A 23194-nucleotide genomic window follows, 5' to 3' on the forward strand; every position below is an offset into this window, starting at 1 on the left:
TGTGCATGGGGAGTGGGGTGTGCATGGGGAGTGGGGTGTGCATGGGGAGTGGGGTGTGCATGGGGAGGAGGGGGTGAGGGAACAGCTAAAGATAGAATGAATGCAACAAGAAAACCCATTACTTTGATAAATTAAAATGTTAATTTAAAACTTTCACAGAGGGCTGGAGATACATTTTTGTGTTTTAGAGCACAAACTGCCCTAAGAGAGGACCTGAGTTTGATCTGGCCCCCACATCAGATAGTTCACAGCAGCCTGTAACTCTAGCTGCAGTAGATTCTCCACCAGTGCTGTGCACTCCACAGCACACGCACTCACAAATGCTGTGCACTCCACAGCACACGCACTCACAAACGCACTTACAATTACAAATAAAAGTAATCCTTTTTACAAATGAACATGTCTTTGGAGTCTTTAGGCGAGCTAGAAGCTGTCATAACTGATTTCACTTCCCATGTAAGTGTGAACCTTGTGTCACAGTGTGAAAACATGTAGTTGGTGGCATGGTAGCCTCAGTGCATTTGTTGTTTATGATTTGCCTCAAATTGTATGGTTGTGAAATTAATATTTTTAATTCTTAATTATTCTAGGAATACTTTGAAAGGAATAAGTTAAAATCAAAAATGAAATTACTAGGTGTTGTTTCACCTGTCACGAACCCCTCTGTCAGTTTAGACCTCCTTAATCTGTATGTGGTAAATCAGATATCATCCAAGAAGGAGACAGCTGGTAAGTTTTTCAAAAGCATTTGTTTTGATCTTGATGTGGTAAGTTATGATAACGTCTAGCTGTCTAATTGAGTAAAAATTCTAGAAATCAAACATGAAAAATCTATTTTAAACTTTTATTGCTTTTTTAAATTATAAGCTTAAACAGTATTCGAATTAAAGTCTTTTGTTGTTTTATCTATTTATTTTATTTTTGGCTGTGTATGTGTGCGCGCACACACATTCACATGTACACATGTGCATTATGTAAGATTAACTTGCTTGAGATTAAGATTAACTTTGTTTATCAGCAAGTTTTTAAATTATATTATTATTCCTAGGCAAATAGTCACCAAAGTTGAGTTTGAAAGAAGAGAATAATAAATGTTATGTTATCTCTTACAACTTGGAAAATTCGTTCAGAAGAAATAATTAAAATATTTTCTGTCTTAGTGACTTTACCTGTCTTGCAACTTGAATGTCGTAAACACTTCTAGGACATTAGCTATAAGAGCCTTGGACTTCAAAATAAAGCTTTTTTTTTTGTCACACAATTTGCCTTTTTAACTAAAATCATTTTTTTCTTTTAAAGGAACTTGAGTTTATTTTACATGTTACAAACAAGTTAAGAGTAAGAGTTTAAAAACAAAGCAGTTTGGGGCCAGAGAAGTAGTTCAGAAACCCAGGAAGAAAGTCTAAACTGGACAAATACTGATGCACATGTGCAAGTCTGGGTTATAGAAAATATCTAAGCAATAGTGTATTTGTTGCAGGTTAGTTCTCACATGGCTTTTGCTTTCCTCTTGATTGGTTGTACGATTTTATTTGTTATTATGTGTGTGTATGTGTTTGTATGTGTGCATGTGCATGCACATACATGTGTGAGTAGGGATGCAAATGTACCCCAGCAATGCCTGTGGCAGTCAGAGGACAATTTTTCAGGGAAAGGTTAAAGTTGATCAGTATATTATTATCTCCCTGTTTACTTTAAAATTTTCTCTCCATGAATTATAAGTAGACTTAATTATGTTTTAGAAGGAGTAAATATATTATCCATTAATTTTTTTAGTATAAAATATCTTATTTTTCTGACATATTTATTTTTATATTCCTCATTTATTGAGAGTCATGGTTGAGGCCCCAATAATGAAGGAAAGATTAGCAATATAAAGATATTTATTTAGTAAGTTTTCTGTGGCATGAGAGCTTTCATTAGGAGATGGCTATCCAAAGAAATGGTTAAGCCTGTGTGTTTGTAGTGCTGAGTGTGAAAAGCCATGAACAGCTGTAGAGGAGTATGACAGAATCAGAGGGTGACTTAAAGGTGGGACTCAGAGGTGAACTCCTCCGGGTCTCAGAGGTCTCCTCTGAGGTCCTCGTGTTCAGAGGGGATACTGATCAGGGTACATCTTACACAGAGTCTTAGGTTCAGTCCAAGTACTGCATCAGGGACAAAACAAAGAGTGTCCTTCAGGTGTAAGAGGGGACCCCTCACAGGAAGCTTCTATTGCCTGCTTTATGAAAAGGTCACAAAAATGCTTTTCTGTTCTGTGACCTACTTTGAGAAGAAGGAAACGTGAGCTTGCCCTTCCTCTTTCTTCAGTTTCCTTGAATGCCAAGGTAGCATATTGGAATGTGTCAGGTTCTGTATGGCCTTCCTCCTGGGTTGGCACTCACTCATTCAACACGTGTTTACTGAAAACAATTATAAATCCTAAGGCACACAGGGTATGGCATAGAAAGCAAGATTTCATTACTTATGACTTGGTTGCTGCTAATGGCAGAAGTTCCAAAGCCAGGGCAGTGTAATACACCGTGTCTCAGAGACACCTTGATCAGGAACTCAGGTGCCAGTAAGATCATTTCTCTGTTAAGTGGGGAACCTCATCTCTAAGATTGTCTTCATCATGAACTGTTAAAACCAGTAGTTTTCATGCTCAGTTCCCGAAGAATCCGAGTCAATTTCCTCACTCCAAAGTTTCCGGTCACAGCAGAAGCTGCCCCTGGCGCTGCTGGGCTGCAGTTAGACCGCCGCACTGTGTCAGAGCACAAGTCCGGGGCTCATCTATCTTTGCTCAGATGGCCACTTCTGCACCAGGTGTTTGTCCAAAAAGGAATGGTTGTGCAGAAAGAAGGAAAATCCTACCTAGAACTCTGTAGGTAGGCTGGGTTCTGAGCAAATAAAACGGTGATCTCACTTGCATAAAAACATATAAGGCTCCTTTCTTTAAAGCAGTGGTTCTCAGCCTTCTTATTGCTGTGACCCCTAAGGCTGCAATTTAGTACAGCATTTTGCCATGTTTTAGTGACCCCAAACTGTAATATTATTTTGTTGCTGCCTCATAATTTTATTTTTATAATGTTATGGATTGTAATGTATATATCTCTGTTTTCCAGTGGTCTTAAATGACCCCTGTGAAAGGGTGGTCTGACCTCCGAAGGGGTGGAGAACCACTGCTCTAAACTTTAAAGTCTGTCGAGGGAGATAATGTTAGTCAAGTATAATAAAGTGTGCAAAATGATAAAATAGAAAAAAAATATAGTGTCATGAGAATATATAACACAGTATCTGATATAGTCTAGTAACTGGGAAAGAAGAAATTAGCTTGAAGTAGTAGAGCCCCTTAACTGAGGGCTCAGAAGCAGGGAAAAACTTTTTTTTTTAACTTCATCAATAGTTGTTAGCAGTCTGATTCTGTAATAGCATGTATAGAGTATGTCTTAGAAGAATATTTTTTATGTATAATTAATTGAAGACTGATATAACAATGATTTTAAAACCTCTACTTGAAAATTATTATTTAACATTTTTTTTCATTATAGAAACCATGAAAAGACCAACTCATGTGAATATGAATAGAGATTTGAAAATCCCAATAAGAAAGCATGATCTAGAACTTCCAATGTCACCTCCCTGTGTGCCTTCTAAACTGCGCATCGATGATGTGGAGGACTGGTAAGTGTTAGCAGGGACAATGGGTAGCTGACAGAACGTTATCAACTTTCTCATTGGCTGGGAGGTTGAGAGCTACATTACCTTCAGCTCCAGTGTTTGTTGATCTCATACCACTATGAGGATGCATACCCTTGCTCATAGGGCTTTGCGCATGTGCTCTGACTTTCTGTATCAGAAAATGCCTACCCCAGTTTATTTTTTTTCCAAAACTTAGTAGTATTAGGACCTTGGAATAATTTTCCAGAGTTTTCTATGTTGAGTGCTTATATAGACACTGTGGACTTTAAATATAAGAAGTTAAATGTTATTGCTGTCTATATTTTTAACTTTAAATTTTTGTTTTCTTTAGTGTACCCTATCAAAGATTCTATAGCAAGGAAGAAACTGGCCCAGTTCAAGTGAGTTTTAAAGATAACTATAAGTTGTTCCATTCTTCGATGATCTAACTTTTAAAATATTAGGTAAAATTAAATATCCTTTGTTTTTTTTATAGTTTCTAAATGAGTCCTTTCACAATTTTCCAGTGTAAGAAATTTACTCTAATTACTCTGATTATGTAGCCACCAGGAATGATGTAAAGTGGTCATGCATATTTAACCCTTGATTCTTCTTGTTATAGAAAAGTTACAATGCACAATTCACATAGAGATTATTTTTTGCTTATCTATCTATCTATCTATCTATCTATCTATCTATCTATCTACCAATCAATCAATCATCTGTCTGTCTGGGTGTGTTTGTGTGTGTCCATGGAGTGGGGTAGGTAGATGCATATGTGTGTGTTTGCATGGAGAGGCCAGAGGTCACTCACTCTCCAATTTGATTTTTGAGACAGGGTCTCTCTCCACATCTAGAGCTGGTTGATTCAGTCACACTGACTGGCCAGCAAGTCAAACCGGTGAGTTCCAGAAATTAGCATGCGTCTTCTGCCTCCCCATGACTGGGATTGCAAGTGTGCACTGACACACCTGCCACTCCTTCATGTAGGTGTGGGGGAATCAGACTTAGTCCTCATGCTTGCACAAGACTAACTTCCCAGCTCCCACTGAGGCAGTCATTTATTAGAATCACATGATCACTGAATCTTTTCAAATGTAATAAAATATTATTTATATCAAATATTAGGAACTCATTTATCACAAGATAATTTTCAAAGTATAACAATTATTTTTGCAAATAAATCATAATGAATCAGAAAATGCATAGGTTGAATAAAGCTTGAAATTATAATTATTGTCCAGTGCCATATTAATTATTATGTGTGCTTGTGTCATCAGGCTTGAGTTAGTAGTATCAGAAAGGCAGTGGAAGCTGATGAAATAATAAAATACCATGTTCATCCTGTCATCTTTTTTTTTTTAAGAGTTTATGTCATTAGAAGGTGACATTCAGAAAAGGAACTTGAGGGAGGAAGCCTATATTGAAAAGCATAGGGAAGGATTTCTTAAGCAAAATTTCAGTGGATAAGCTCAGGATCTCAGTGGCTAAGCTGAGGATCTCAGTGGATAAGCTCAGGATCTCAGTGGATAAGCTGAGGATCTCAGTGGATAAGCTCAGGATCTCAGTGGATAAGCTCAGGATCTCAGTGGATAAGCTGAGGATCTCTGGCTAAGCTGAGGATCTCAGTGGATAAGCTGAGGATCTCAGTGGATAAGCTCAGGATCTCAGTGGATAAGCTGAGGATCTCAGTGGATAAGCTCAGGATCTCAGTGGATAAGCTCAGGATCTCAGTGGATAAGCTCAGGATCTCAGTGGATAAGCTGAGGATCTCAGTGGCTAAGTTCAGGACCTTGGTGGATAAGCTCAGGACCTCAGTGGCTAAGCTGAGGACCTCAGTGGCTAAGCTCAAGATTTCAGTGGCTAAGCTCAGGATCTCAGTGGCTAAGCTCAGGATCTCAGTGGCTAAGCTCAGGATCTCAGTGGCTAAGCTCAGGATCCCAGCGGATAAGCTCAGGGTCTCAGTGGCTAAGCTCAGGATTCCAGTGACCCCATGGATTGCTAATGTTTTGCCACTCCTCAGGACTTCCTCTTTAGTAACCACACTCTTTCCTTTTCCTTTTTGTTGTATTATGTTGACTTTTAATTTCTGTACTTCTAGTGATGATCTTAATTTTTCTTTTTCTATAGTTATCACAAGACATGAACTCATACAGAATGTTCAACAAGACAGGAAACTGCAGTTCTATTCCACCACCTTTTCCAGAAGAATTACCCCCTAACAGACATATTCGGAGCCAACATTCCACCCCAAGAGTAGCTCCAAGTCCTCAACAATTTGCAATTGAAACCCCCCACAATGGGCAGGTACACTGGATCCATCACTTCTCTCATGTCATGTTCTCATGATGGGTCCTTCTCATAAATCTGACAAAGAAAAGTTTCAGGATGCTAGCCAAATGTCATGATAAATGAATGATAATATTTCATCTTATGTCCCAAATTCTCTGTAATTCAGATGATTATGAGTCTAATAATTGAAGTATTTTTCTAAAATTTTAGAAGTAATTCTCTTAAAAAATTGCTGGAAGTAAATTTGGAGCTAGTTTAGTGTATTTATAGTATTTAATAATAATCATCATTGAAATGAGGAGCTGGGCTGCCATGATGACTCAGCATGCATGATAATGGAAAGCAACATGTCAACAGCATCATGCAGCAGGCTCTTACACATAAGGTGCAGATCTTCATTCTTCTATGATTTTAAAGAAGATAGCTGTTTATGTATGTTTATATGCATGATAGATAGATAGATAGATAGATAGATAGATAGATAGATAGATAGATAGATATACTCTTTAAATGCTTAACCACTGTGCCCTGGAGTTAATATAGAGATATAAAATTTAAAGTCCTGAACTATATCTGCCATAGCACATACAAGAGAATGATTTTCTAGCAAATATGTTGATAGTCTTAAGATCATTAAGTGTTATTTTACTGGTGGGTGATGATGGTGAGGAAATGGTAATATGCATGTGTCTTAGTAGCAAAATGATTTACTTTTAGAACCTACTTTTTGGCATATGAGGTTGATGCTATATTTACCTATATGTATTATTTATAAATCAATTTATAATGAACATATAATTCACAAGCCTGTAAATCTGTTATATAATCTAGAATTAGATATTTAATTCAATATTGCTACATATTAAACTATATTTTACTGTTTCTCAGAGAAGAGAAAACTAAGTATTATGTTATCGTGGTAAATGAAAACTTGCTGCTTCTGGGGCCAAATACTTTTTAATGCCGTAATGACAAGACTTTAGCTGCTATCTACCTTTTTTTTGAGTTTTCTTTTTTATTATTGAAAATTAATACAAGATATTTTGATTATAGTCTCCTCACCTCCCCACACATTCAGTTCTTCTCATTCTATCTCTCTCTTTTTGAAAACAAAAAGGCAACAAACAAACAAACAAGCACCCAGAAATTTTAAAAAATGAAGATGCATGAGAAACAGACACACAAATAAAACCCATAAACCACAAAGTCAGAAACAATAACAAGCAAAAACATAATAAAAGTGTAATAATAAAAGCCCTAGTAAGATAAAATAAATGCCTAGACAAAACCACCATTGAGTTTGTTTTGTGTTGGTCTGGCACTGCTGGCACGGGGCCTACCCTTAAGCCTCATCTAGATTTCCTAACAGTTTTCACATACAAGTGGATATTTACTGAATGATACTGATATCAAGACATTAAAGCAGAAGACCCCATTTGCTCATCAGATGGAAGCGAGAGATCACACAATTCTGTGGGACATGGTGGACTTCCTGCTGGAAACATTACTTTTAGTCATTCAAGATACCAGTGCGCTGAGTGGTTTGGTTTTGTTTTACAGAAATTTTTAACTTCAAAAAGTGGTAATGTTAATATAGTATAAATTTCCTTATTTTAATAATTTAGCAGTTACTTAAATATTGACATTGATTGTATCATTAGAGGAGTATTTATTTGGTTATCAATAAGAATTAAAACTACTTTCTTTCAGACAGAGCAAAACGTTTTTAGTATAGACATCGCTCACCTAGGTGCCATTCTTAGTAAACAATTTAAATTGTAAACATGTTCATATTCTTTTCTTGTTTTCTCCCTTTTTTTTTCAGTTCAGTGATAGAAAATTTCCTGAGTCCTTATTTTCAAAATTAAATAAACATCAAAATGTTTTCAGTTCATCTCAGAAAACAGCGGAGTTTGAAGTGTCATACAAGAGAACAAATAGGTATGTAGAATTAGAAAGAAAGAAGCAGAGTGCTCCACGCCAAGTCACTAACATGATTTTAAACGGGCACAGATATTAGCTGAGGATGCAAATAATATTCTATAAACAGGCCATCCTAATGAAACGCATCCTTTAGTTAGTTTAAACTTGCCCCTATAACACTAACATAATGCACACTAGAGACTTCGGGTGCCAGTTCAGTACCTGAGTACTGTGTGGGCTGTCAGGCTCAGCCTCTCCACTGTGGTTCAGCCCACACCCTCCGCAGTGTTAGTCATCAGTATTCTATATAATCTCACAGCATCTGTACACCAGAAAGAGTATCTGTCCCTGTCCTTCTGTGTCTGTCATTTAATAAAGCATTCTCTAGTTTTAACCATTTTGATATAATCAACTAGATTTCTCTCTCTCTCTCTCTCTCTCTCTCTCTCTCTCTGTCTCTCTGTCTCTCTCTGTCTCTCTCTCTCTCTCTCTCTCTGTCTCTCTCTCTGTCTCTCTGTCTCTCTGTCTCTCTCTCTCTCTCTCTCTCTCTCTCTCTCTCTGTGTGTGTGTGTGTGTGTGTGTGTGTGTGTATGTGCTAAGTACTACTCTATGGATACATCCTTAAACCAGTCACCTGTTGATGGGCATACAGACTAATTCGGTATCTTAGTTGTTGTGAATAGTGCTATAATATGTTTGGCTCTGCAGTTACATGGTTGGTATACCAATTTCATTTCCTTTGGAGAGATACCCAGGAGAGAGTGAACTGGACCATCTGCTACTTTTTCAGATTTTAGGGACCTTCACTGCTCTTCTTTATAATGGTCATCCTATTTTTAGTTTGTATTTCCACACACCATGTGGACGAATTCCTGTTCATGTCCTTGTCAACACAGGTTATTCATTTATTTGTTGTTGTTTGTATTTTCTTTTTGAAAAGGAGCCATTGTAATTGGCATGGGATGGTATCTCATTATGGTTTCACTTTGCATGCCCTGAGGGCTAATTATGCTGAGTATTTGCTCTCATATATTTTGGTCATATTTCTGTGTTTGAGAAACATCCATCTAAAGCATTTGTTCATTAATACAGTTTTTTTATTATTTCATCTGGTGTGTATGGGTGTTGTGCCTGCATGTATGTCTGTGCACTACATGTGTGCCTGGCACCTAAGGAGGCAAGAAGAGGATATTGGATTCCATGGGCCCAGAGCTATAGATCGTTGCGAGCACCATGGAGATGCTAAAACTCAAACGCAGGCCTCTGGGAGAGCAACCAGTGTCTTAACTGCTGAGCCAGCTTTCCAACTCAACTTTTCTCATTTTATATTTTGACTATTTGGGCTTGGAGGAGAGGTTTTGATAGATTAATAGTGGGAAAATATAGGTTGTCTCTACAAACCATTTGTTGATGTTTACTTTGTTTCTTATGTGTTTGTGGCAATATTCAGAAAAACCATTGCCAAAATCTTGGAGTATTCCACTTCTGTGATCTTTGCTCCATCATGAGCTGAGTTTTGTAGAAAGTGAGAAACAGCAGCAGAGCTTTTGTCTTCTGCGCGTGCATTCCCAGAAATGTGTGCTGAAGAGATGCCTGAAGTTAGATGGCTTTTTTTTTAAACAGTGGAAGACTCTTTGTTCATTATTTTGGCCTTTGACTGTAGGATTACACCTCTGTGATTTTTAATTTTCCTTCATTTTCCTTATTATATTCTAGGTCTCTTGGTGGTGGCTCTGTTTTATACAGTTCTTACTGATTCCTCTGTTATGCTGAAAATCATCTGTAAAATGCAATTTCTTTATGTATGTGCTTATGACATTGTCTTAGTCGGGGTTTCTATTCCTGCACAAACATCATGACCAAGAAGCAAGCTGGGGAGGAAAGGGTTTATTCAGCTTACACTTTCACACTGCTGTTGATCACCAGAGGAAGTCAGGACTTCCCTATCTGAAGCTCCCTTTTCTGTGATAACTCCAGCCTGTGTCAAGTTGACACACAAAACCAGCCAGTACAGACATGTTCTGTGGTATTCTCCCATTTATAATGATGGCTTTAGTGGTGTGTATTATTACATTGGATTGTGTCTTTTAGTATAAAATACTAATTAGATGTTTATTGGGAAATCACAGGGAATCTATGAACATTTATGAACAAAACCACAAATTTTCTGTTTAATTCTCTTTGTCTATTCAACCTATTTTCTCTCTCTGTCCCATGACCTAGTTCCTAAAACATAGTATTTCTATTTAAATATTAAGAAAGTTGAACATTAACTGAAGAAGTGGCTCAGTACTTAAGAGCACATACTGCTTTACAGGAGATCCTGGTTTGTTTCCTAGCACCCACGTCAGGCAACTAAAACCCACCTGTAACTCCAGCCAAGGGGCTTGTCACTGCTGGGTCTGTGGGCACCCGCACTCAGCTGCACATACAACTGCCTTTTACATACAGAAATATACATAAGGAAAAGTAAAATCAATATTAAAACCTTATTGTATTTCTTTCAAAAGCCTCTTTATACTTCCAGTCCATGAAATAGTCTCATCTCAAGTAAGTACAATCACTAGCAGGAGAACAAGAAAGAATTTTGTTGTTACGATTTTCTGTCAGCCTTAATTCGTACGCATAAGTTAGACTTAACCTAGAGTTTTTGTTTTTGCTTAGGGAATGTGTTTACAGGCTACTCAGTTCACCTAATTATTTTTCATCTGGGTCACCTTATCTTTCAGATAAATATTTACATCTTTGCTTTTCTTCATGGAGAACTTTGTAACTATTTCAACTATTAAATTGGAAAATATCTTTGATAATATTTTTGTAACTCCTTAAAACTGTTCTTACATAGAGCTTTCCCCCCAAAGTCTTCAAAAATCTCTTTCTCTGTTTGACTGAGCAGCAGTGGCATGCACCGGTGCCCTAGGTCGTTTGTAGACTGTATGTAGAAGACAGACTATTGGGTATCATGCTTTGTTTGCTAATATAACAATAACTAAAGCTGTTCACTAAATTTCACATTGAAATACAGAACCATGTATAAATTATTTTCATGCCTATTATTAGAAGAGTATATTAGATACATTTCCATCCAGAGCAATATTTACTTAAAGTTAGATTTAAAATGTAATTTAGAAAAATGCTGTTATTGTTCAATATGTTCTCCAAAGTTTTAAATTTAAGTTAGTGTTTAAATTTAAGTTTTTCTAAATGAAAATGATCAAGCCTTTTCTGCTAAATATGTTTTAATTTATTCCAAAGTTCAGAAACTGGTGATTTCCTTACTAAAAGATCCGTGATCATGGGTGAAGATTGCAGAAGCCTGCATGGAAGAAGACAGCCAGACTTTGTTGTGGGAAAAACGTCAGTGCAACAGATTTGTGCAAACAATGGAGAAGAATTTTCTCATTTTCTTGAAGATGTGGTCTACCCAAATCAGAGACACCTTCCAGGCAATCATAACTCTTTTGTTAATCACAACATGATCGATTTATTAAGCAGAGATCAGCCTGGGAGGAGAGCAAGCTTTTCTAAGTGTGGTTATGACAGCCTGAGTGATGGCCATGTTGTGTCTTCTGATGAGAGCCATTCCACTAGTGGGCTCATTCACGGGGAGCTTACAGTTCCACAGGCAACTCCTAGTCTTCCTTTTAACACAAGTTACACAGAAACATGTCAGTCAAACAGGCCCTTCCAGGAGTACAACAGCAATGAAATAAATGAATTTAGAAGGTCTTTTGAGAAAGATTGTTACCCTGTCATCTGTGGAAGAAAAGGTAGGTGTACCTACCTAGGTGCCTTCAGCTTTTCTCTATATAAATAAACATTACCATGTTTCATCTCTTTAAACACACACATATAGTTGGCCCTCCATATCCAAATGTTCTACATCTTCAGAGTCAGCTAACTATATAGACTAAAACTAAAAAAGATATCTTTACAGAATACATACAGACTTTGTTCTTACCATTATCCCCTAATTAGTAGACTATAGCTATTTAGTAAGATCTTTCAGAGTTGGACAGATTGCTTTCTGTTGGCGTGGGTTTAATCCTGAACCCATGGTGGAAGGAGAGAACCAACTCCCAGATGTTTTCCTCTGACCTTCATCCACATGCAACACATGTGAACATACATACACACAAGTAAGTACTTTTTAAGGAGCACTCAGACTGTGTCATATATTCTAAGTCATTTGGAGATAATGTAAAGAATATGAGATTGTACACATTATTTGAACAGATTGAGACATTTCGTGCAAGATACTGGTGTATGTGGGTGGAATTTGGTGTCTGTAGAGTAATGGGTGGAGAGGAAGGTTTTGGGACCTATTCCTATCAGATACCAAGGGATGGTGGACAGTACATAATTTATATAATGTCTTAGAGGTACCTAAAGCCACAATTAGTGTGTTTTATTGCATTATATCATAGGTCATCAATTTCCCTCAATGTATCCTTTTAATATGCTTTGAATTAAAAATGAAAATAAATACTAAATTGAATTCAGTATATGCTTTTATTTTTGAAGGAAAAATTGCAAGTGATAACCAGTTGAAAGAACTGCAAAGAAATGCCCAGGAATACCCAGTGTGTGCTATGTAAGTTTATACTTAAATATAAGAAGTGTAAATTAAGATCTAGTATGCCCCAGTGTAGGTGAATGCTAGGGTGGTGGGGCGGGAGTGGGCAGGATAGGGGTTCTCAAAAGGGAAACCAGGAAGGGAGACAACGTTTGAAATGTAAATAAGCAAAATAACCAATAAGAAATTTTAAAAACTCTAGTAGAATACATGTGTTCAAATTAACAAATAGAATGTGAGATGGTAATATTTTTGTAGGAGGGTGAACAAAGTGGTCTCAAAGAAGCCTTACTATTTTCTTTTACAGTGAGTACTAGCAACTCCTTAAACATTTCCTTAAACATTTTCCAGCTGCCAAATACCTTCTTATTTGACCATTTACTGTTGAATATCCACCACATATAGTCCAAATATCAATTTTTCCATGAACAGAAATAGAAATACAATGTGTGTACAATGCTTATGGGTACAAACAGTAGATTGTCTAACTTTGCAGCCCCCATAGGAACATACTTAGAATCAGGGAGAACAAGAATCCAGTGAGGTGGCAGAGGCAAGAATATCCCCATCTGTGGGGCTGGTGAGATGGCTCAGCAGTTAAGAGCACTGACTGTTCTCCCAAAGGTCCTGAGTTCAAATCCCAGCAACCACATGATGGTTCACAACCACCTGGAATTGAGATCTGAAGCATCTGAAGACAGCTTCAGTGGACTTATGTGTAGCAATAAATAAATCTTAAAAAAAAAAAAGAAGAACCCCATCTGTTGGCAGTGTGTGTCCCACATCCTCTGTATGCTAGCACTCAGCCTCAAACTCCCTGTGTGACAGAGCAGTGTGGTGAGGGCTGCATCCCTGTATCTCATCGCTGTTATGGGGTTGTTACATGAAAACAAGTATGCATCACCAGGCTTAGCTTCTTATTGCTATTGGTGTAAAAGGATTTTGTAGCTTAGATTTTTAACTGGATCCATTATTTCTTAAGCCATGGTTTATTCCTTTGAGCTCCAAGGTTGCCTTGCTGGCTTTTCTAAAAATTATCTACAATTATAGATAATTAAAGGAAGTGTTATTTTAGCTATTAGTTACTGAATAGTTCTGTTTTTCTTAATAATAATCTAGACAGATCTTTATAATTTGAAATGTGTTAATTGAAATTTTTTGTGGGAGTAATGTCTTTTGGAAATCTTTAAAATATATATTGATAAAAAGAATTCACACTTATGGAGTTGGTATTTATTGAGAAATGAAATTATTTGTTCTTCAGATATATGGAAGTTTATGAGTAAAAAAAATTCTCTTTGGCCTTGAGTTTTAAATTCAGCTTTAAGAAAGTGACTTAGGGTGCATGGCACTGTGTTTCAACAGAACAAAAAAGATAGAAAAGAGAAAGTAAACAAGAAAGAACGTGATTCTCAGTCTTGAGTGTGGCTCTACATTATCTGGAGTGATTATCCACAGTAGAGATGTTTCAGGGCTGCGGATTTGACTCGGTGCGATTTGGCACACAATCACCAGGACCTGCTTTAGATCCCAGCATTATGTGAGCTAGGTGCACTGGTGCACATGGGAATCCCAACACTGGAGTACAGGAGAGCAGGAGGATCCTTGGGTCCTGCCGCCAGCTAGCCTTTCCTACATCAAACCTCAGGACCCTGGGAGAGACCACTACCAAGAAACCAAGGTTGATGTCTCCTGAGGTTGAACTCTGGCAACCACATGTACACACACACAAATAAATATGCACATGAATAGAAAATATAGATGTTTAGTCCACACATTAAAATAAATGGTCAGCTTGGCATAATACTTTTCAATCCGTAGTTTTAAGAAGCTTCTCATAAATATGATTTGAGACCCAGTTTTGAAACAATAATTTAGAATAATAACTGTCAGAGGAAATATGCTTTAATGCTATTTTTAATAATCCCTAGGGCTGATATTCCTTTGGAAGAATTACATCATAAACAGTCATGGGGTTTTGACCAGAATGAGGTAAAACTCATTGTCACATTGTCTTTTCAGTTGATTCATTTTGTGATGCCATATTTTAGCATTTAGTTTACCTTGATTTATGATTAGCTTTTATTCATAAGTTTATTTTTATATACACTCTCATCCTTTTAAACTGAAAAGGTTATGGCTTAGAAAATATGTTATTTATATGAGACAAATTAATTTAGACACTTTCAAAAATAGTTTCTTGTGCACTGTAAGATTTTGTTGAAGGAAAAACTGCTTTTGGTTTCAAAACTCTCTTAGTGAGTACAACTGAGTGAGGAGCTGAACCACTGTGTTACTTAACTTGATATTCTTGTTTTGTTTTGTTTTGTTTTGTTTTTTGAGACTGGGTTTCTCTGTATAGCCCTGGCTGTCCTGGAACTCACTCTGTAGACCAGGCTAGCCTTGAACTCAGAAATCCACCTGCCTCTGCTTCCCAAGTGCTGTGACTAAAGGTGTGAGCAACAACTGCCTGGTTTAATGTGATATTCTTAACTGTTACAATTTGTCCTTAATAAGTGTGCTGGCTACTTTTATATCATTGACATAGGATAGAGTCATCTGAAAGGAGGGAAACTCAATTAAGAAAATACCCCCATAAGATACAGCTGTGGGGCATTTTCTTAATTAGTGATTGATGAGGGAGGTCTCAGCCTATTGTAAGTGGTGCCATCCTGGGGCTGGTCGTCTGAGGTTCTATAAGGAAGCAGGTTGAGCAAGCCATGAAGAGCAAGCCAGCAAGCAGCATCTCTTCATGGTTTCTGCTTCAGCTCCTGCCTCCAGGTTTCTGCCCTGTTTGAGTTCCTGTCCTGACTTCATGATGATGAACACTGATACGGAAGCATGAGCCCTTTGCCCACATGTTGTTTTAGTCATAATGTATCATTCTAGCAATAGAAGCTCTAACTAACACAATATGTGTGATTGAGTGTTATAAATTCACTTAATACACAGTGTCTTCAATTCACAAAGTAAGCACTGGGCATAAAATGCTACCAGGGAGTTTTTCTTCATCTCTTGAAGTGTACATTCTGTTGTACACTTTATTCTGCAAGATTCACATGTAAAAGGATATATAATGTGCTTTTCAAACTCTTCTGTGGCTCTGCAGACAGTAAAAGTAATGTATGTGGATAAATGGCCACCACCGAGCTTACCCAAAGGGCATGGGTAGCCCAGGGAAATGGGCTTTGCAGTTTCCTGGGTAGATAACAGGGAGACGCTATACAGGAGGTGCTTTCTGGGCACAGCTTCAGTTACGCGTTTGCTGGATGCCTGGACTGTCTAGAGGAAGCAGTAACATAGCAAGCGATGTATAAGAGAGCGTTAGTGTGTTTATTTGTTTTACAAAGTTCTAGCACTTTGTTCAATTTTATTTTTTTCTTTTTTATTAGATATTTTCTTTATTTACATTTCAAATGTTATCCCCTTTCCTTGTTTCCCATCTGAAAACCCCCTATATCATCCTCCATTCCCCTGCTCACCAACCTACCCACTCCTGCTTCCCTGTCCTGGCATTCCCTACACTGTAGCATTGAGCCTTCACAGGACCAAGGGCCTCTGCTCCCATTGATGTCCCATAAGGCCATCCTCTGCTATACATATGCAGCTGGAGCCATGGGTCCCTGCATGTGTACTTTTTTTGGTTGGTGGTTCAGTCCCTGGGAGCACTGGGGGTACTGGTTAGTTCATATTGTTGTTCCTCCTATGGGACTACAAACTCCTTCAGCTCCTTCAGTCCTTTCTGTAGTTCCTTCAGTCCGTTCTCTAGCCTCCTTCATTGGGGACCCTGTGCTCGGTCCAATGGTTGGCTGTGAGCATCCACCTCTGTATTTGTCAAGCACTGGTAGAGCCTCTCAGGAGACAGATATATCAGGCTCCTGTTAGCAAGCACTTCTTGGATTCCACAATAGTGTTTGGGTTTGGTAACTGTATATGGGATGGATCCCCAGGTGGGGCAGTCTCTGGATGGCCTTTCCTTCAGTCTCTGTTCCACACTTTGTCTCTGTATCTCCTCCCATGGGTATTTTGATCCCCTTTCTAAGGACCGAAGTACCCACACTGTGGTCTTCCTTCTTTGTGAGCTTCATGTGGTCTATGAGTTGTATCTTTGGTATTCCAAACTTCTGGGTTAATATCTACTTATCAGTGAGTACATACCATTTGTGTTCTTTTGTGATTGGGTCACCTCACTCAGGATGATATTTTCTATTTCCATCCATTTGCCTAAGAATTTCATGAGGGAAATGCAAATCAAAACAGTCCTAAGATTCTACCTCACACCAGTCAGAATGGCTAAGATCAAAAACCTAGGTGACAGCAGATGCTGTTGAGGATGTGGAGGAAGAGGAACACTTCTCCATTGCTGGTGGGATTGCAACCTGATACAACCATTCTGGAAATCAGTTTGGCAGTTCCTTAGAATATTGGACATAGTATTACCTGAGGACCCAGCTATACCACTCCTGGGCATTTACTCAGAAGATACTCCAACATGTAATAAGGACACATGCTTCACTATGTTCATAGCAGCCTTATTTATAATAGCCAGAAACTGGAAAGAACACAGATGTCCTTCAACAGAGGAATGGATACAGAAAATGTGGTACATCTACACAATGGAGTACTTACTATTCAGCTATTAAAAACAATGAATTCATGAAGTTCAATTTTAACTATTGTCATAGATACAACTTATAAATTTTAAGGGGGTGCTGGAGTGGTAAAAAGTTAGTTTTGGCAAAAATAAAGAGCAAGCTCACAAATGAACTTATATGATATTTAGCACTTTAACTTCCTGTCACTAAACAGGGCCACTGAAAGTTTTAGCAGGGAAGAATGGTGATGTTGCAGTATTACAGTTGACCTTGTCAACAGAGACAGACTTGATGAGCAGACAGACTCCAGGCTGAGCATCCTAGTCAGCTCTAAGGTCAACTTGAGGAAGCCTAGCATCATCTGAGAGAAAAGGCTCCATTGCCGAGCTTCCTGGACCAAAGGGTCCTGTGAATATGTTGCTCAGGCATTGATTATTCTTGTCTTGATTATTAATTGATGGAGGAGGACCCAGCATATGTTTTTTTGTTGTTGTTTTGTTTTTTGTTTTGTTTTATTTGTTTTGTTTTTGGCACTGGTAATGCAATGTTAAAGTTGGGCAATGTTGTTCAGGATGGAAAGGTCATTTAGACTGAGAATTTTGGGGTGGAGTTTATGGATTGTGGTAGTAAAGGGAAAAGGAAGAAACAGAAAAGTATACACTTGATGGTTTAGAAAAGTGAATGAGAAGTTTAATGGAGCCATTCACCAAGTGTGAAAACAGGAGGCGGCAGACAAGACCCATGACCACCAGTCTGCACTCACTCTGTGTGCGGAGAGCTGCTGCTGGGCAGTGGCTTCCTAGCCACGCTTACCCCGTGCCAGAAGGCTAACAAGTCAGCAAAGGCCGTATACATCGCTCTAGTCTAAGGCTTGTGAGGGGTGGAAGCTGCTTTTCTACATTCTCTGTTTACTGACGACTACATGGCAGTGATGTCCCTAAGCAATCCTGAAGCCATAGGGTGGAAAGGGCTGGGTCTCTGAGGTACTGTGGGGTGGGGGGATGCTTACTTACCAGGAGATTTTAGGAAGAGAAAGAAGCAACAGTGCTATTAAATAAGTTCTGATCTCCAAGCAGTTTTGTTCTGTTTGTTTGAATAGTGCCTCCTTGTTCTTCTCTGACTCAGGGAGGAGCAGACTGGATGATAAGGTTGCTATGTGGAGCTTGATTGAGATCCATGGTCTATGTATTTTAGGCATTTGCATTCCCGGAATGTAGGGCAGCTGAAGCCACGAGTCGTTAATACATTGGTCTTTGTTGAATACATACACGTGTATGGTTCTCAGGAAGAAAGGTTTAGAGTAAAAATTAGTTGACAGCTTCCACAGAAGCCATAGTGTTTCAGCAAGGCAGAGGAGGGAAGGGAGACAGAGGACAGCAGGAGGCTGTGAGGAGTGCTAATAGGACATGGTTAGAGGAAACACAAGGGGGCACTCTCCGCTGCGGGCATGTGGTCATTAGTGCAGGAGGCTGTGAGGAGTGCTAATAGGACATGGTTAGAGGAAACACAAGGGGGCGCTCTCCGCTGCGGGCATGTGGTCATTAGTGCTGAGTGCTGTGCTGATTTTAAAGAACCCACATTTCCCCAGTATTAATAATACAGACATAATCTCTAAACTGAGCTGTAACCAGATGAGATATCTTAAAATACAAAAGCTCTAATAAGGTCGATAGCATACATATATTATACACGTATATTCACATGTATTATGTGTAGTTTTAGGTAAATAGAAAAGAATATGGTTTCTGGAGGCTTCCACACAAACAGCCTCCATGTTATTTGTCCCTTGTCCCTTGGTCTCCTCCTATACTGAGCTCCTTTCTTCCTCATTTTTCTGTTTCCTCTGCCACACTAGGGCACCTGATTAAGGTAGAAAATAAATGAAGTCACACTCCTACATAAAATGTAAAGAATGGGAGGTGCTCTGAAATTACGTATAAATTGTGAAAGGATGTCAAAGTAAAAAAGAATAAGGTCTATACATTTCTAGATCATAGATACAAAGATTAAGAATAAACGCTGCTGGTTATGTGTGTGCATAATATAGACCAGTATAGATCATACACATCTCTGTCCCCAGTATAGATCATACACATCTCTGTCCTTGCCTTTGCTGCTCAGGCTGAGGGATGCCCTCTCTCCTGCAGAGCAAACGTAGCTCCCTCTCTTGGGTGGCCTCCACTGGCTCCTGCATTTGAATATTTGGTCTCCAGTTAGTGGACCTCTTTGGGCAGGGTTAGGAAGTGTGCCCTTATTGGAGGGAGTGTGTAATTGGAAGTGGGCTTTGAGGTTTCAAAAGGACTCACATCATTTCTAGTCTCTCATTTCCCCCCATCTTTTGAATCCAAATGTAAGCTTTAGCTGTCGATGTAGCCATATCTGTGCTCAGCCTGAAGTCCAACCCTCTGAAGCGATACTCCTGCACATTAAACACTCTCTTCTATAAGTTCCCAAGGTCATGGTATTTCTATTACAGCAACAGAAAAATGACTCAGTCAGAAATTGGAACCAGAGAGTGGGCTTACAAATGTAAATTGGAGCCAGGCAGTGGGGGGGGGGGGGGGGGTGCAAGCCTTTAATCCCAGCACTTGGGAGGCAGAGGCAGGTGGATTTCTGAGTTCGAGGCCAGCCTGTTCTACAGAGTGAGTTCCAGGACAGCCAGGGCTACGCAGAGAAACCCTGTCTTAAAAAAAAAAAAAAAGAAAGAAAGAAAAAAGAAAAGAAAAAGAAATGTAAATTGGGCTGGAGAGATGGCTCATTGGTTAAGAGCACTGGCTGCTCTTGTAGAAGTCCTGAGTTCAATTCCCAGCAACCACATGGTGGCTCACAACCATCTGTAATTGGATCCTCTTCTGGTGTGTCAGTGACAGAGTACTCATAAAAATAAAATAAATAAATAAATCTTAAGAGAAATGTAAACTGGCTTTACATCCAAGAAGAAAGGGAGACAGCTAGACAATATTTCCTTTACTGTGTCCCACCAAATGACCCAGAAATGCTCCCTTCCAGCCATACGACCTGTCACATAGCCTTCAGCTATAAAGAGCATCACAGACTCTTAGCGAGACATCTGTGGCCATATATTTTCATCAGGCTTTATAAAAATCCAGAGCAGAACAACAGAATAAACCCAGGTGTTTAACTTCACTAAATTCACGAAATTAAGAAACACCCTGGTTTTAAAAAATGAGAAAGAAAACAAATATCATTAGTTACATAGAAAATAGTGAAATTACAACTAGTTGTGTGTTCTGTAGGTGACTTACAATTCTAATCTTTGACTATATTTTTAAAAATAGAAGTAGTAACTGATATTTATCCTAAAAAAAACCAAACCAATCAACCAAACAAACAAACAAAAAACAAAGCCAGAAAAAGTATAGCAGACTAAATTCTCAAGTACTTTACTATCTTGCTTTTATTTTAAACTGCACTTACCATAATGGAGTACAGCCTTTCCTTTTATCAGTATTGCATTTCTTAGCCAATGTTTACCATGTTCGTGAGGTTTCTAAGCCAATTGGAATTTAAATTTAGTTGGAAATGTTTTTCTTTGTGAAATTGTCTTTATAGAATGTAAGTAATACAAAACAAAAGTGGCATAAACAAGCCGATGATGTAGATATAAATGAACACGTTGGGTTTTTGATTTTTTTATTCTTTTCTCTAGATCCCAACGGGAAGAAAAGAAACATTTCCTGTCAAAGGGAGGCCAGTGTCTACTGAGAAAATCTGTGAGTGTGGCTATGTGCTATGTTTATTATTTTAGAAATGAAAAAAGTAGAAATCAAATTTTAAATGTTTTAAAGATTTTTACCAGTAAGTATATATTTCATAGATACTCTAAAATAGACTACAGTCCAGAATTCATTAAAATTGCTTTCTTCTTTCATAAAGTCTTTAACAATGAACATATGTAAATAAATTTACAATTTCATAGTTTTTTACTTAACTGTAGTTTGAAGTCAGCTAGACTTTAGAAAATGTGGCCTGTCGCATTTCCTACTATGACCCCTAGAGGTCACTATTTCCTATTTTTTTTCCCCCCAGTTTTCCTTTTCAGCAGAGATTGTATTTTGAGGTCCATTCACTTTGTTATTTGTGCTTTCACGGATCATTTTTTCCCCTGCCATCCAGCATTGTGTGCATGTACATGCTCTATTAGATTCATGCATCTTCTGGCTCTGGATTCTTGTGTTGTCAGGATTGTGTCCTTGAGTATTCTGACCATTCTTGATATTTCTGGAACACACCTAAAAAATTCTTCTTGGGCATATTTCTAGGAGTAGAACCACCCTTTCACGTGGTGCACGTCTATTACCTTTTTCAGGTAATGCAAAATCATTTCCCAGAACCTCAGTGACTAATTTAGCCTTCTATGGGCACTTATTTACCTGCACTGTGTCAATCTGTTATCATTATTTAAACCTAACCCATGCTAGTATTAATTTTTTGCTTCTCTGGTTACAAATTAGATTAATTGGTCAGCAGAGTTTCATGTTTCACCCAGTTTACCTTTGTTTTGTCTTTGGAGACAAGATCTCGTGGTAGTTCACAATTACATACAACTGTTGTTCTGCCTCAGCCTCTCAAACAATTACATACAACTGTTACTCCTCCTCAGTCTCTCAAACAATTACATATAACTAACTGTTACTCCGCCTCAGCCTCTCAAGAGCTGACAACAGTTGTTAGAGAACATGCCATGCTGCCCAGAGCTGCTTCTAAGATGCCTGCTTGTCATTACGGAACATGTCTTTTATACTCTGCATCTGGCTACATCCATTATGTCCTCTGCGTCTCTTATAGATCTTGCATACTAATTGTTTTATAAGCTTATATATGTCAATGCTTCATATTTGAGTGACTTTTTGTCCATAAAGTCTGGTAGGCATGTCGTAGGTCTTTGGTCTTAGGACACCTCTCTGGTTATCTGATTATGCTAGGATACTTAGAAATCTTGGTAAAGCTTAAAACTTTCATTATTTTACTTTTAAATTATCATGAAAATGGGCCCAGGCATGGTGGTGCATGTTTTTAATTTCAGGACGCAGATGGAGGAGAATCTCTCCTCAGCCTGATTGACATAGTGAGTTCCAGAACAGCCAGAGCTATGTAGTGAGACCCTGTCTCTAAAAAAATCAAATCATACAAAGAAAAACCCCTTTAAATTATCATAAACATCTATGGGTTTTCTTATGGTATTATCTCACATTTTTTTGTTGATTTCAAAGAACTTAACCCCCCCTTTTTATAAATAGGTATTTTTTTTTTACATAATCTAATCCCAGTTTCTCTGTTCTCTCTTGTCCCAGATCCTACCCACATCCTCCTCCTGTCCAGACCCTTCCTTTTCTATCTCTCATTAGAAAACAGGCTTCTAAAGATTAATGTAAGATAGTGAAATAAAGTATAAAACATAAAATAAAAACTAACACATCAGAATAGGACAAACACAAGCAGAAGGAACAGGCCACAAGAGAAGGCACAAGAAACAGACTCCTTGTTTGTATTCAGTCTTTCCATAGAAACACTAAGCTGGAAGCCATACTCTATCTGCAGAGGACCTGTAGGGTAAGAATATTGAAGAAAATAATATTTAAAAGTAAGATAAATTTTAATTAAAAGGAAACTCCCTGAGATGCCAGGGATGTCCATGAGGTCATTTTCTTTTGACCATTCACTGCTGGGCACACAGCCTGCCCTGAAGAGTTGTTTCCCCCCCCGCCACCCATGGGACTCCCCTGGAGTAAACTAAATTTTCATTTGCAAGTGGGTATCCATTGGAGACAGCTTCTGGGTTAGGATGGCAGCTTGTGTCCACTTCGCCTTTCAGCTCTAGGGTCCCATCTGGTGCAGACCCATGCCAGTCCTGTGTACTTGCCTCAGTCTATGTGAGTCCATGTGTGTGTAGATCGGGTTGATTTAAAAGGCTTGTATTTCTTAGTGTCCTCCATCCCCTCTGGCTCTTACATCCATTCTTCTGTCTTTCAGTGTGTTCTCTAAGCCCTGAGAGGAGGAGTTTACTGGTTGGACATAATGGACTCCTTTCTTGCTCACTTTTGGATTTGTATTCTTTCAAGAAACATATTCTTTCCTTTATTCTTATGGGTGTGTGTGTGTGTGTGTGTGTGTGTGTGTGTGTATG

At 38.4% G+C, this 23194-nt stretch overlaps 1 protein-coding gene across 5 annotated transcripts in view; it reads left to right on the plus strand.

Annotated features, from left to right (window-relative positions):
• Positions 1 to 23194, plus strand: part of CUNH12orf40 (chromosome unknown C12orf40 homolog) — a 69632-nt gene that overhangs the window by 39390 nt on the left and 7048 nt on the right. For 4 of the 5 annotated variants that reach the window (XM_031353179.1, XM_031353185.1, XM_031353191.1 and 1 more), the window contains 9 exons: positions 591 to 729; positions 3531 to 3663; positions 4013 to 4061; positions 5791 to 5967; positions 7778 to 7893; positions 11131 to 11645; positions 12400 to 12469; positions 14383 to 14443; positions 20717 to 20780. In XM_031353179.1, coding sequence (XP_031209039.1) covers positions 591 to 729; positions 3531 to 3663; positions 4013 to 4061; positions 5791 to 5967; positions 7778 to 7893; positions 11131 to 11645; positions 12400 to 12469; positions 14383 to 14443; positions 20717 to 20780 — 1324 coding nt within the window. The remainder of the gene's footprint in view (positions 1 to 590; positions 730 to 3530; positions 3664 to 4012; positions 4062 to 5790; positions 5968 to 7777; positions 7894 to 11130; positions 11646 to 12399; positions 12470 to 14382; positions 14444 to 20716; positions 20781 to 23194) is intronic. The other variant, XM_031353210.1, reaches the window with a different exon arrangement.

The sequence above is a fragment of the Mastomys coucha genome, unplaced genomic scaffold (genome assembly GCF_008632895.1).
Source record: "Mastomys coucha isolate ucsf_1 unplaced genomic scaffold, UCSF_Mcou_1 pScaffold11, whole genome shotgun sequence".
NCBI lineage: Eukaryota > Metazoa > Chordata > Mammalia > Rodentia > Muridae > Mastomys > Mastomys coucha.